The sequence below is a fragment of the Ranitomeya variabilis genome, chromosome 5 (assembly GCF_051348905.1).
Source record: "Ranitomeya variabilis isolate aRanVar5 chromosome 5, aRanVar5.hap1, whole genome shotgun sequence".
NCBI lineage: Eukaryota > Metazoa > Chordata > Amphibia > Anura > Dendrobatidae > Ranitomeya > Ranitomeya variabilis.
The window spans coordinates 453913690-453929710 of NC_135236.1; the positions used below are offsets into that span (position 1 = coordinate 453913690).

Sequence of the window (16021 nt, forward strand, 5' to 3'; positions counted from 1 at the left end):
GAGTTGGGAATCGTGGGACATCCATGTTATGGATTATGGGGGACAGGTGTGGATTATTATTTTTTATTTTTTTGCGTCCCCCTTTTTAAATAACCAGTAATGGCTACACAGAAAGCTGTGAGCTGATATTAATAGGCTGGAAGCTCCACAGATATTGGCCCCTTCCCAGAATAATAACACCTGGTCACAGCTGTCTGCTTTTCTTCAGCTGGTTTGTAAATAAGGAGGGCCCCACCCCATTTTTTTTCATGTATTTTTTTTATTGTATTAGCTAAATACAAGTATGGAATAGTACTCGTACACAGCACTGATTTTATATCTCACTGACATATATCTGTCTATTCTTTTCTGATCATTCCGGCTGTGAATTTTTTGTACTTGCCTATTAAAATGTTGTATTTCCTTTGAAATTTGTGCATAGAAATCAGGTGGCACACGCATTGGTCTGTGTGCCTTCCGATTTTTTTCTCTCGCCCTTTGGCTTGCATTGCCGAGTGCGATCTTACTCTCACAGACAATCCTAGCATGCGGCGAAATTTTCTCAGTCTGATCCGAGTTGAGAAAAAACCCGCAGATGAGCAGTGAATCATTGAATAACCTAGGCAAAGTGCAATGCGATGTTTTCTCACATTGTACTCTTCCAGTGTATACGCCAGTGTGAGCGAACCCTCACTCTGAGAGTGCCGGCTCTAGCGGCCACCTTTATGACCGTTAGAGCCATCATCCAGGATAGAGAGCAGGGGTTAGGGTGTATTTAGTGCACGGCGTCCACTACCTGGAGACTTGTGATCATGACACTACCTGGAGACCTGTGATCATGACACTACCTGGGGACTTGTGATCATGACACTACCTGGGGACTTGTGATCATGACACTACCTGGAGACTTGTGATCATGACACTGCCTGGAGACATGTGATCATGACACTACCTGGAGACTTGTGATCATGACACTACCTGGAGACTTGTGATCATGACACTACCTGGGGACTTGTGATCATGACACTACCTGGAGACTTGTGATCATGACACTGCCTGGAGACTTGTGATCATGACACTACCTGGAGACTTGTGATCATGACACTACCTGGAGACTTGTGATCATGACACTACCTGGAGACTTGTGATCATGACACTGCCTGGAGACTTGTGATCATGACACTACCTGGGGACTTGTGATCATGACACTACCTGGAGACTTGTGATCATGACACTGCCTGGAGACTTGTGATCATGACACTACCTGGGGACTTGTGATCATGACACTACCTGGAGACTTGTGATCATGACACTGCCTGGAGACATGTGATCATGACACTACCTGGAGACTTGTGATCATGACACTACCTGGGGACTTGTGATCATGACACTACCTGGAGACTTGTGATCATGACACTGCCTGGAGACTTGTGATCATGACACTACCTGGAGACTTGTGATCATGACACTACCTGGAGACTTGTGATCATGACACTGCCTGGAGACATGTGATCATGACACTACCTGGAGACTTGTGATCATGACACTACCTGGGGACTTGTGATCGTGACTAGTGTTGAGCATTCCGATACCGCAAGTATCGGGTATCGGCCGATACTTGCGGGTATCGGAATTGCGATTCCGAGATCCGATACTTTTGTGGTATCGGGTATCGGTATCGAAACAACATTAATGTGTAAAATTAAGAATTAAAATAAAAAATATTGCTATACTCACCTCTCCGACGCAGCCTGGACCTCACCGAGGGAACCGGCAGCGTTCTTTGCTTAAAATGCGCGCTTTTACTTCCTTCCGTGACGTCACGGCTTGTGATTGGTCGCGTGCCGCCCATGTGGCCGCGACGCGACCAATCACAGCAAGCCGTGACGTAATTTTCAGGTCCTGAATGCCTAATTCTAGGCATTCAGGAATTTAAAATTACGTTCCGGCTTGTGATTGGTCGCGTCGCGGTCACATGGGCGACGCGACCAATCACAAGCCGTGACGTCACAGGAGGCAGGAGACGCGCGCATTTTTAAAATTACGTCACGGCTTGTGATTGGTTGCGTGCCGCCCATGTGACCGCGACGCGACCAATCACAGCAAGCCGTGACGTAATTTCAGGTCCTCAATGCAGAAATAGGCATCAGGACCTGAAATTACGTCACGGTTCCCTCGGTAAGGTGCAGGCTGCGTCGGAGAGGTGAGTATAGCAATATTTTTTATTTTAATTCTTTATTTTACACATTAATATGGATCCCAGGGCCTGAAGGAGAGTTTCCTCTCCTTCAGACCCTGGGAACCATCAGGGATACCGTCCGATACTTGAGTCCCATTGACTTGTATTGGTATCGGGTATCGGTATCGGATTAGATCCGATACTTTGCCGGTATCGGCCGATACTTTCCGATACCGATATTTTCAAGTATCGGACGGTATCGCTCAACACTAATTGTGACACTACCTGGGGACTTGTGATCATGACACTACCTGGAGACTTGTGATTGTGACACTACCTGGAGACTTGTGATTGTGACACTACCTGGAGACTTGTGATTGTGACACTACCTGGAGACTTGTGATCATGACACTGCCTGGAGACTTGTGGTAATGACACTACCTGGGGACTTGTGATCATGACACTACCTGGAGACTTGTGATTGTGACACTACCTGGAGACTTGTGATTGTGACACTACCTGGAGACTTGTGATTGTGACACTACCTGGAGACTTGTGATCATGACACTGCCTGGAGACTTGTGGTAATGACACTACCTGGGGACTTGTGATCATGACACTACCTGGAGACTTGTGATTGTGACACTACCTGGAGACTTGTGATTGTGACACTACCTGGAGACTTGTGATTGTGACACTACCTGGAGACTTGTGATCATGACACTGCCTGGAGACTTGTGGTAATGACACTACCTGGGGACTTGTGATCATGACACTACCTGGGGACTTGTGATCATGATATAAGGAGGATTAAAACTGCTTCTTGGTTTTGCTAATATGGACAACATACACAAAAACAAGTTGAAGCATCTGTGTAGGACTCTTATCTAGCGCCTTGAGCAATTGTGCATGGAGTTTTTTTTATAACTGTGTGGTGGAAGTCAGGTAGTTTGTACCTGAAATAAAAATGAACTGCCTTTTTTTAATCTCCTAAACTATTGGGCTTCAAACTACTTAAACGAGCTGTCTGAATATATAATGTTGATTACCTGTCCATGGGGTAGGATAGCCATATCCCAGTGATGAGACTCCAACTCCCGGAATTGCGGTCAGCTGAATGTGAACAGTGTATGGAGCAGAAGCATCAAGGCTCTGTACATTGTGTAGTGGCCGTTTTTGGGTGCTGCAGCTTATCTCTTATTGAAATAAATAGAAGCTAATTTGCAGCACTGGAAAATGGCCACTGCATTGTCCAGAGCCTTGATGCTCCTGCGCCACACGCTGTGTCATGGCCGTTCTCCGGTACGGCAGCTCAGCTCTGACTGCTGGTTTACATCCAGCTGCTGAAGCTGAAAACAGCTGATCGGTGAATGTGTCTGGACTGACATGAGAACATATGTGAATGATGGGCCATCAGTAGAAGTAGCCTGGATATATTGAGATTGCATGATTGGCCTGCATTGTGTGACACCTGTCCTGAAGCATTTACAGTGTAAAATCTCTAACATGCCTTTTTCCTTCTTTTTTAGGCAGGAGTTATTACTACTTCGGCGGGAAGTTCAGGACTTACAAGCATCGCTTAAGGTCAATATTCTTTTTTGATGTCTGTTATAAGTTACTTATTAGGCAAAATGTGAGACCGTGCACAATGGAATACATTTTCCTAACAGATCGATAAGAGAGAGTGTATTGTTTAGTACTCGGCACATTTTGTCCACATGTTAAGTATTTGCGGTTTTATCGCGTTATTTTTCATTGCAGTTTTGTTTCAAAACCTGAAGCATTTCTTGGGACGTTGTTTATGTTTTCTTTGCAGATTTGAAGTAGTTTTCAATCTGCGTCACATCAATTCAGCGTTTTTGCTGTGTTTTTCAAGCATTCGAATGACTGGGAAAATAAAGTTTTCATGCAGTTTTTGTTGCAGAAAAACTAAAAGTGTGCCTATGCCTTTAAAAGGAAAAACGTAAATGTGTGTGAAGATACCGTGGGTAATAAAGTAGCCTTCTGGGTTTATTAATTGTTTTTATTCCTTTTATCATTAGTCCTCCAGAAGTAGAAATCTTCTTTTATAACCTTCTTTAGTTGCTGCTTTCTATTTGAAAATTCATGGATATTTTCTTTAGTTGGGTTACAAGGAACTGGGAATTAAACGTCTTTATGTTCTCTTAAAGGGAACCTGTCAGCAGGATTGTGCACAGTAACCTACAGACAGTGTCAGGTCGGCGCCGTTATACTGATTGTAATGATACCTGGCTGATGAAATCCTTCTTGTGGTTGTTGTTTAATCTGTATTTGCAGATTTCAGTTAATGAGATTCTCCTGCTTCAGGATGGCCTTTGAGGGATTTTCATGTGGTGCTCTGCCTACATATTCATCCTTATGAGCTTATCACCGGTCACTGATCTTTCAATGACCTACCGCCTAATTTACATACTGCATAGAATATTGTTTGGAAAACAAAAAATAAGATTCATTAGGCAGGCACCGGTGGCAGCAACTGTGCTGTAGCTTGATACGATGGATAATCTGCATGTATTCGTTTGATTTTGTCATAATTTTTTCCTAACAAAATTATATCTTAATCAAAATGGTGAAGGCAGCCACGCCTGTGCAGTTACATCATTTAGAATGCGATCTATGCTGCTGCACAGGTGCTATTTTGATGGAGCCAATTTTTTTTTCCTCCAGGAAAGTGGTGGCAGCTACGTTTTGATTAAGATCATTTTTTCCCCCAATAAAATTATATGACAAAATCAAATGAATACATGCATGTTATCCATCGTACCATGATACAACGCAGGTGCGATCACCGCCTGCCTAATTATTATTATTATTCATTTTTATAGCGCCATTTATTCCATGGCGCTTTACATGTGGAAAAAGGGGCATTCATAGACAGGTACAACAAACATGAGCAATACAAGGCACACACAAGTACAGAAGGAGAGAGTTATTTTTTTTAAACCATATTCTATGCAGTATGTAAAATGGGGGCAAGTCGCTGAAGGATCAGTGACCTGTCATAAGCCCATATGGATGCATATGTAAGCAGAGCACCACATGAAGACCCTCCCTGGAGCTCAAGCATATCATTGACTGAAAATAAAGATTAAACGGAAACCACAAGATGGATTTCATCAGCCAAGGTATCATTTTAATCAGTATAGCAGCGCCAACTTGATACTGCCTGTAGTTTACTGTGCACAATCCTGCTGACATGTTCCCTTTAAGGGAGGCTTGAGGGGTTTCTGTGAGATGAAATTACCACTGAAGTTCTCAACTGGATTGGACAAAACTCCCATCACAGTTCCTAATGAGCTGCTTTCTATCTGAAAATTCATGGATATTTGCTCTTTAGTTGGGTCATGGAGTCCTGGGCACTAAATGTCTTTGCTCTGTTAGGAGGCTCAAAGGGTTTCTGTGCAATGAAATTACCACTAAAGTTCTCCACAAGATTGGACAGAAACTCCCATCACAGTTCCTAATGATGACTACACAGCACCTGTCCCACAGAATGTAATAGATGACAGTTCAGCCTCCCTGATTGTGCTTACACTATGTTAGCTCATTTAGGAGAATATAGAGGGAATTCACAGTGTTACCATTGCATAGAGAGATGGCACTTGCTTCAGCCGCCCATGTCATGCTTTACTGCTGCATCATGGGATTGATAACAAAGCGTTGAGTAATATAATTCCTGGGTTAAAGCTAGGAACTAAGATGGAGTCTGAAGGCAAGAAAATGGAAGGCTTAGCTTCATGTGGAAGTAAGTTCACCATGTGCAGTATAAGAATTGCAGAGTGTAATAGACAAACAGGTGGGGGCATAGGGAATGGAAAAACAGAACCTGGGATGCTTCTTTAATAGTTCTCCATTTTTAGAATAGCTGCTAATTTATTTTCTATTAGAAGCTACTCCACTGCTTTATAGTATACACTCCTCAACTTTGAAATTGCAATAACAAGAAATTAAGGCTGTGGAATCATGGCATTCACAGAATGAATAGACCTGTTAATGAAACGCAAAAGATGAAAAAAATGGAAACTTAATTTTCAAAACATTTAAATTTATTCAGTGTTGAATATGAGAATCACATGTAGAAATAGATACATTAACCCCTTGGCATGGTATTGATGTTACAAATGGTGGCCTGAGGAATTTTCTGAAACACTGAGTGCACTTATGCATGCAAATTAATTTCTGCTTCTGGCTGCTCCCTTTACAATTGCTGACAGATGAAATCTCAAATGTCATGAAGGCCATCATGACATTGCCTACATGGTCTCCATACCAATCTCTGAGTATCGTTGTCTACAAGATAAAAGCGGGGCTCCTCACTGAAGAGAATAGACCTTCATTCCAGCCTTGATTGCGGTCTTGTTCTGCACCTTGATAGTCTGAGGTCAATGGAAAAGATGTAGCTGGACGTCTGTCTCAAAGTTCAATGTCATGGTAACACCTCCTGATGGTTTGTGTAGACTGTGTTTGATGCCTTAGGCTTGGTGCATGATGCCAAATTTCACTTGGAGTGAAGAATGAATCAATCATGGAACCAGTGGTACGGACATTTCTTCAGAGCTTCCCAGGAGCCGTTGCTCAACAGAACAACACTAGTCCGCATGTTGCTCATATACCTGTGAGTGGCCTAAATGTGCTACCATAGCCTGCAGCATCTCCAGACTTGTCTCCCATCTGGGACATTATTGGTAGGCAATTTCAAAGCGAGCTGCCAGCAGTGGATCAAGATGATTTGTGAGCCCAAGTTTATTCAAGGTGGCAGAACATTCCTCGGACAACCATTAATTATCTTACTGATGGCATGCTGAGGTGTGTAAGTGCATGTATTTCTGTACACAGTGCTCATACTCAATCTTGAATGAATCTTGATGTTTTGAAAATTTGTTTCCATGTTTTAATTATTTGCATATCATTATCTTTTCATCCTGAGATTCTGTAATTCACAACTTTTTTTCTTGGTGTAATTTGAGGAGAGTTTATATAATTGCTAATCAGGAAATGCTATAAAGAACCATAAAAACTAAGCATTACTCACCTATAAATCACTGACCGCTTCAGCACCGAGGCTTCCATGGGCCAAGCTTAGTATTTTATTTTTAATTAACAAAATAGCAAAAGTGACTAATAAAACACAAATTGTAGAGGGAGACATAATGTCATTTACACAGCCGGACTTAGGCTACTTTCACACTTATCCGTCGGTACGGGCCCGTCGCAATGCGTTGGGCCGACGTACCGACAGACGCTGTGAATAACTGCAAGACGTGGGCAGCGGATACAGTTTTACAACGCATCCGCTGCCCATTCTGCAGTCCGGGGAGGAGGGGGCGGAGTTTCGGCCGCACATGCGCGGTCGAAAATCCCGGGCGCGACGCACAAAAAAAAGTTACATGCAACTTTTTTTGTGCCAACGGTCCGCCAAAACACAACGCATCCGTCGCACGACTGATGCGACGTGTGGCAATCCGTCGCAATGCATCGCTAATGCAAGTCTATGGAGAAAAAACGCATCCTGCGGGCAACTTTGCAGGATGCGTTTTTTCACCAAAACGACGCATTGCGACGTACGTCACACGACGCTAGTGTGAAAGTAGCCTAAGTCTTGAACGCTGCCATGTTGAACACAGTTGTGTAAAAAATCATCAGTAGGAATGAGGCGTTCCAATGAGAAATCCTCATCAAAGTCTAATCTCTTTAAAACATCTGTCACACACAAAATTACATGTAGAAAAGTTATTTAGGCGATTGTTGTTTTATATTTCTTTTACACCTTCACCATTTTTATTCCCTCAACTACAATCATGTGGTCACAACCACTCCATGGGACCACCATAGCCGTAACCAGGAATCTTTGAGGCCCACTGTTTCCTATATGAAGAGGCCTTTACATTCACCCTGTAGAATATCAATATTCTTCTTTATATTGCCTTTTTGTGATTTAGGAAGAGAAATGGTATGCAGAAGAACTGAAGAAGGAGTTGGAAAATGTTCAAGAGCAACTGAAGCAAGTAATTCCTTTAAGATTTTTGATGTAGGATCGTGTCTTTTTAGAATGGAAATTAAAACATTGTTACGCATGTTTAGAAATTTAGAGCTGGATTTTGCTTAGCTATATCTAATTTCTGCTACTTTGCTAACAGTACACACACGCTCACATATAACCATGGTATGAGGGAATGTAACCTTTCCAGTAGGTTGTCCATGGCACTCCGATTGCCACTTACCCTGATATGCACATTCATGGCTTATCCATTGATTCACACTTATGTTATATCTGCAGATTTCATTGCACTTTTCTTTATATGGCGTCCCAATATATTTTCCGTAAAGCTTTTTCTCACTGTCGTAACATATGTTCTCCTCTTTTTATTATTTTTTTCTTCCCTCAGAACTCAATACCTGATGGAGTGACCACAGTATCATCTACAGGTGACTATCATATTCCCAGAGTGTTGCAGAGCTTCCTCCTTAATAGATGGTTTGTGGCATTGTTAGAATGCTCATGTTTTGTGCACGTGTGTATAGATTGCTGTAAGTGAGTGAGAACATTTGTGTTACCACACTGGTACCTAGCTAGTCCTGCTCATATTTGATAAGTGGATACTAATGTATCCAGTCTGGACAACCCTCTGTTAGCCTAAGGGCTCCTTCACAAGTAAGTGATTTTTCTCTTACAAAAAATGGTCCAAATGTCATCAGAGTTTGGTCAGAGTTTCCTCTGTTTTTGTCAGATGACAAATAAACCCCTGATGTTTCACAAGCTTCTCCAATCAAGCAGTCCACGAAAAAAACAATAACGTAGGGATGGCATCTGTGTTTTGTCTATTTTTTTTTTTTCAAGGACCCATAGACTTTCATTTATGAGTTTGATCCAACACACAAAAAAAAGTCGCTCTGCTTCTGGGCCTGCAGCATGCATACATAGGTAGCCGACTTTGTATCTACCAGTATGTCTAATTTCAGTTAGCGATTGATATCTAAATTTTAGTGTGCAGCCCCTTAAAATGCTATTCGATGTCCACTATGATAAAATGTGTCCCTGATTCATGTTGTCCTGCGTTGGGACAGTATAAATCACCTGACAGGTTTCCTTTCACACACCAGCAGTTGCATTTTTTTTTTTTTAGCTTTTTATTTATACAGTGATGAAAATACTTTTTTCGTCGTATAAAGTGATGGCATATCGATATGATATTCCATCATTTTGAGATGCCTTGGTCTGACCCATGGGACACTCGCTGATCCTGACAGTGACTGAGTTCGATATAACGCTATTAATATAGATCAGACATAATAAATAGTATCGTTAGACACCGCTTACCCCTACTCAATGTGTGTGTGTGTGTGTGTGTGTGTGTGTGTGTGTGTGTGTGTGTATCCAGTCTTTAGGTGCATGGACAAAGATGGTGAGGCTCCAGACATACTTGATAGAGTCCAGTGATAGTTTGAAGTCCAGCATCGGGATTTAAAACCTAATAATTTCTATCTTTTCTATCTAAATCAGAAGGTACAAAAGAGTTTTCTGACTCGTTTCGAGTCGATCCGTATACGAGTCGGAACAACTTGTAATGTGCCAAACGCTTTTGTACCTTACTTATTTTTAATGGATTTGAAATAAAGACTGTTAGACTCTAAATCACCGTGTGCTACACTTCATACTATCATCAGATAATAAAACTTAGCTTCTACAAGCCTAACAGTCACATAAAAGCAATATGCTGCTAATATTCTGACTAATAACTCCAAGCCATAATCTTAGTGCTTGTCTAGTATCATCTGCTCAAAGTGGAAGGTCGAGCATGACGCCCGCTCTGTAAGGAACACTTAGAAAGGGAAACGGTGCAACACGTATACGGCTTGTTGGATGGTCCTTTACCATCATCAAATTGGCATTTCCTAATGATGTATCAGTGCTTTATTAGATTAACTGTGTAAAAATACAGCTGAAAACCTCACTTTGTTTGGTTTAGGTACCTCTTTAAAATATTTGAGAAATTAATAGAGCAGGTCTTTTGTTCTGGACCGCCAGAGGACACTTATAAAGTGTATAGCCCATTCCCCCAGACAGATATTGATTTAAAGTGCACTGTATAATGGTGTCAAATTCCCTGTGGTGATGCTAGAAAGAAATTGAGCTGCCACTTACCACCACTGTTAAAGCTGTTCACTTGGGGTCCCAAAGACAGGAAGCCTTGGAATAAGAAAAATAGGTTTCCTAGAGCTGACAACCTATTCATTTCTCTTTTTGGAAGGTTCTTTAGTTGTAAGAATTAGAGTACTACATAATATGGGCTATGACAGAAAAACCAGTGACCGATTTCATCTGAATCAAAAACTAACCAAAAAGTGTATGTCTTACAGAACTTCAGTCCCTGGAGCAGCAGATGGAAGAAGCCAGGACTGAGATCTTTAATATTAAGCAAATGAAGGACTTGTTTGAGCAGAAAGCAGCCCAGCTGGCCACTGAACTGGTTGGTAAGTGTTGTGTGTGTATGTGTATATATATATAACGCATGGAGAAGTTTATCATCCTATTGAATTTATATTCAGATTGCAAGATACTACTTCAGATCATCTAACTTGTCCCTCCCCTAGAGTTTTAGATTTTAGCATGTTAGATGCCAAGTTATAGCCAGAATATAGAATCCTTATTTTTACAGCACTTGAGATGTGCAATAATGCTGCAGTTACCTCTTTAGATATACAAGTGCATCTCACTAAATTAGAATATCATCAAACAGTTTATTTATTTCAGTTCTTCAATACAAAAAGTGAAACTCATATATTATATAGAGTCATTACAAACAGAGTGATGTATTACAAGTGTTTATTTCTGTTAATGTTGATGATTATGGCTTACAGCAAATGAAAACCCAAAAGTCATTATCTCAGTAAATTAGGATACTTTATAACACCAGCTTGAAAAATAGCTTTAACATCTGAAATGTTGGCATCCTGAAATGTATGTTCAGTAAATGCACTCAATACTTGGTCGGGGCTCCTTTTGCATCAATTACTGCATCAGTGCAGCGTGGAATGGAGGCAATCGGCCTGTGGCACTGCTGAGGTGTTATGGAAGCCCAGGTTGCTTTGATAGCAGCCTTCAGCTCATCTACATTGTTGGGTCTGGTGTCTAATCCTCCTTTTGACATTATCCCATAGATTCTCCATGGGGTTAAGGTCAGAGGAGTTTGCTGGCCAATCAAGCACAGTGATACTGTTGTTTTTAAACCAGGCATTGGTACTTTTGGCAGTGTGAACAGGTGCCTGCTGGAGAATGAAATTTCCATCTCCAAAAAGCTTGTCGGCTGAGGGAAGCATGAAGGGCTTTAGGCTGTGTGCACACGATGCGGAATTAGTGTGGATCCGCAGCGGATTTTTCCGCGCAAAAACGTTGCAGTTTCGCACAGTGATTTAAAGTACAATGTAAATCAATTGGAAAAAAAAAAGCTGTGCTAATGGTTCTGAAAAATCCGCATGAAAACCACTGCGGATCAAAAAAAGTAGCATGCTACTTCTTTTGTGCGGAACTGCTCCATTTCTGACCCCTTCCATTATAGAAATCCGCAGGGGTAAAAAACGCAGAAAATCCACATCAATTCCGCAACAAAAATGCACAAAATCCGCATGAAATCTGCACTTGCGTTTTCTGTCAGGATATGCGAATTTTGTGCAGAAAATTCTGCACCCCAACCCGCAATGTGTGCACATAGCCTTAAAGTTTCCTGGTAGACGGCTTCACTGACTTTGGTCTTGATAAAACACAGTGGACCTACACCGGCAGATGACATGGCTCCCCAAACCATCACTGATTGTGGAAACTTCACACTAGACCACAAGCAGCTTGGATTGTGTGCCTCTCCAGACTCTGGGACCTTGATTTCCAAATGAAATGCAAAATAGGGATTTTTGTGTACTCACCGTAAAATCCTTTTCTCTGAGCCACTCATTGGGGGACACAGGACCATGGGTGTTATGCTGCTGTCACTAGGAGGCTGACACTAAGTTGAGACAAGAAAAGGTTAGCTCCTCCCATGCAGTATACACCCTCGTGCTGGCTTCCAGAGACCCAGTTCAGTGCAAAAGCAGTAGGAGATTAATAACAATATAATACATAACATAAGAGTATAACATGTCAGAGAAAGTCAAGAACCAAAAAGGTAACGAGCCGTAAGGCTATGTGCACACGTAGGAAATGTGGTGCAGAATTTTCTGCACTAAATCTGCATCTGCAGATTTGATGCAGTTTCTGTGCAGTTTCTGCGCAGATTCTATGCAGTTTCTGTGCAGTTTCTGTGCAGTTTCTATGCAGTTTCTATGCAGTTTCTATGCAGTTTCTATGCAGTTTCTATGCAGTTTCTATGCAGATTCTATGCAGATTCTATGCAGTTTCTGCGCAGATTCTATGCAGTTTCTGTGCAGATTCTATGCAGTTTCTATGCAGTTTCTGTGCAGTACAATGTAAATCAATGGGGAAAAAAAAAAGCTGTGCACATGGTGCAGAAATATCTGCAGCAGAAACGCTGCAGAACTGCACAAAATAAGCGACGTGCACTTCTTTGAAATCTGCAGCATTTCTGCGCAGATTTTTCTGCACCATGTGCACAGCTTTTTTTTTTTCCCATTGATTTACATTGTACTGTAAATCACAGTGCAGTTCTGCAGCGTTTCTGCAGCAGAAAAATCTGCTGCAGTTCTGCACCAATTCTGCACTAAATCTGCATCGTGTGCACATACCCTAAGGGTATGTTCACACGATCCTGATTTCAATCCTTTTTTTTTCAGGACAAAAACCGCAGCTCTTGGCAGAAAACGCAGGTGCGTTTTTGGTGCGGTTTTTGATGCGGTTTTTGATGCGGTTTTTTATGCGGTTTTTTATGCAGATTGTCTGTGTTTGACACAAATAAAGCTTTAACTGCAGTGGGGGAAAAAAAAAAGAAATGATGTCATTTCCTTGTCCAACCCTTTTCTTCTTCCATCCTCCATTTTGGGACTAAACACCAAAATGAGTGGACGTGTTTTGAATGACAGCGCTCCGCAGAGTGCTGAGCGTAGGCCAGATCACAGCCCGCGGATCCAGCTCTATCCAGCTATTTAAGTCTACGTTCACATTTGCGGTCTGCGCCGCAGCGTCGGGCGCCGCATGCGTCATGCGCCCCTATATTTAACATGGGGGCGCATGGACATGCGTCGCACTTGCGTTTTGCGCCGCATGCGTCACTGCAGCGCACGCATCCGGGCGCAGAGGACGCAGCAAGTTGCATTTTTGCTCCGTCCAAAATCAATCAAAAAAAGGACGCATGCGGCGCACAACGCAAATGTGAACATAGCCTAAGTGCCACGTATCAAAGTGCCACGTATCACGTAGTTCAGTGCCACATATTTCAGTGCCACATATTTCAGTGCCACGTATTTCAGTGCCACGTATTTCAGTGCCATGTGCCACGTATCAAAGTGCCACGTATCACGTATTTTAGTGCCACGTATCACGTATTTCAGTGCCACGTGCCACGTATCAAAGTGCCACGTATCACGTATTTCAGTGCCACATATTTCAGTGCCACGTATTTCAGTGCCACGTATTTCAGTGCCAAGTGCCACGTATCAAAGTGCCACGTATCACGTATTTCAGTGCCACGTATCACGTATTTCAGTGCCACGTATTTAAGTGCCACGTGCCACGTATTTAAGTGCCACGTATCAAAGTGCCACGTATCACGTATTTCAGTGCCACGTATTTCAGTGCCACGTGCCACGTATCAAAGTGCCACGTATCACATATTTCAGTGCCACGTATTTCAGTGCCACGTGCCACGTATCAAAGTGCCACGTATCACGTATTTCAGTGCCACGTATTTAAGTGACCCGTATCACGTATAAGTGCCACGTGTCACGTATTTAATTGCCACGTATTTAAGTGCCACGTATCCCACGAAGATTTTCCATGGAGAACAGACACATCCAGAGATATGTCTGCTCTCCACGGCTGCAGCAACACACTGACAGGAGCCATAGTTCCTGTCGGTGTGTCACTGCGCATGCGCGAGCGAGTTTACCGGCGGTCATTGACCCCGGCACTCTCGCTTAACGGCAGTGCTGCGTGGGAAAGTTCAACGCAGCTGTACTGCTGTTAACCGAGACGCCGGAGTCATTGAACTCCGGGACAGTACGCGATACACTGCTAGGAGCTTCGCTCCTGGCAGTGTATCGCCGGAGAGCAGCCGATCGGCGTGGGACACTCGTTTTATGGATTCTGCGGACAGGGAGTATGAATTTGATTTTTTATTTTGTGATTTTTTCCTGGAGGATCGAGGGCTTCGCCTACAAGTGTGCTGTTGGTGAGTATATTCTCTATGTTATATGTTGTATGTACTGTACTGTGTGTCATGTATGTGTATTGTGTGTAGGTGTTTTGTGTAACTTTACAACTGTGCTAAGTCGCCGGACACAGGGACAACTCTCCCATCCTAATACCGGATGGGAGTAGTAGTCCCATACGGCGACTTGGCACAATGGTGGCACTAGCGTCGCTTGGGACACACACACACACGCGCACACACACACACACATACATATATACACACACACACACACATACCAAATCAATCACGATCCCCATGCGACGGTATGCCTCCATGTCTCTCCGCCCAAGCACTTCCGCCCACGCACTTCCGGCCGCTTCCCCGCACTTCTGGCTGCAGCGGTTCTGCACCACAAACCGCAATAAAACCCGCAGATATATTTTTGATCTGCGGGTTTTACTGCGGGTTTGACCTCACAATGGAGGTCTATGGGTGCAGAACCGCTGCTGTTTCGGGCAAAGAAGTGACATGCTCCTTCTTTTTTCCCGCAGCTATTCAGCGCGGCTTTTTTTTTTAAATTCAGGATCGTGTGCACAGCGGTTCCTGTTTTCCATAGGGTACAATGTACTGTACCCTGCATGGAAAACAGCTGCGGAACCGCAGCGGCAAAACCGCTGCGGTTCTGCAGTAAAAAACGCACTGTGTGAACATGGCCTAAGGCTAACAGGGTGGGTGCTGTGTCCCCCAATGAGTGGCTCGGAGAAAAGGATTTTACGGTGAGTACACAAAAATCCCTATATCTCCTTCGCCACATTGGGGGACACAGGACCATGGGACGTCCCAAAGCAGTCCCTGGGTGGGGAACAATACAACCAAATAACTCCGTGTACCATCTGACTTATAAATGCACAACGGCCGCCTGCAGAATACGTCTGCCAAGGGCCGCATCTGCGGAAGAATGACTGTGGACGTTGTAGTGCTTTGTGAGGGTATGTGCACACGTCAGGATTTTTTGCGTTTTTTTTCGCGTTTTTTCCGCTATAAAACTGCGATAAAAACGCGAAAAAAAGCTAACATATGCCTCCTATTATTTACCGTGTATTCCGCATTTTTTGTGCAAATGTTGCGATTTTTTTCCGCGAAAAAATCGCATCGTGGAAAAAAAAGCAACATGTTCATTAAAAATGCGGAATTGTGGGGATTCCGCACACCTAGGAGTCCATTGATCTGCTTACTTCCCGCACGGGGCTGTGCACACCATGCGGGAAGTAAGCAGATTATGTGCGGTTGGTACCCAGGGTGGAGGAGAGGAGACTCTCCTCCACGCACTGGGCACCATAAAATTGGCCAAAAATAAAAGAATTAAAATAAAAAATAGTCCTATAATCACCTTCGATGTCCCCCGCAGTGTTCCCGCCTCACCACTGCATGCTGCCGCTTCGGTTCTCATAGCTGGTGTGCGGTGAAGGACCTGTGATGACGTCACTGTCTTGTGATTGGTCGTGAGCGGTCATGTGACCGCTCACATGACCGCGACGTCATG

The 16021-nt window shown here is 43.2% G+C and overlaps 1 protein-coding gene across 6 annotated transcripts in view; it reads left to right on the plus strand.

Annotated features, from left to right (window-relative positions):
• Positions 1 to 16021, plus strand: part of EEA1 (early endosome antigen 1) — a 206943-nt gene that overhangs the window by 66717 nt on the left and 124205 nt on the right. For 3 of the 6 annotated variants that reach the window (XM_077265415.1, XM_077265414.1, XM_077265416.1), the window contains 4 exons: positions 3688 to 3742; positions 8119 to 8184; positions 8566 to 8605; positions 10538 to 10651. In XM_077265415.1, coding sequence (XP_077121530.1) covers positions 3688 to 3742; positions 8119 to 8184; positions 8566 to 8605; positions 10538 to 10651 — 275 coding nt within the window. Of the gene's footprint in view, positions 1 to 2841; positions 2899 to 3687; positions 3743 to 8118; positions 8185 to 8565; positions 8606 to 10537; positions 10652 to 16021 lie in introns of those variants that run through there. The other 3 variants (XM_077265418.1, XM_077265420.1, XM_077265417.1) reach the window with 2 other exon arrangements.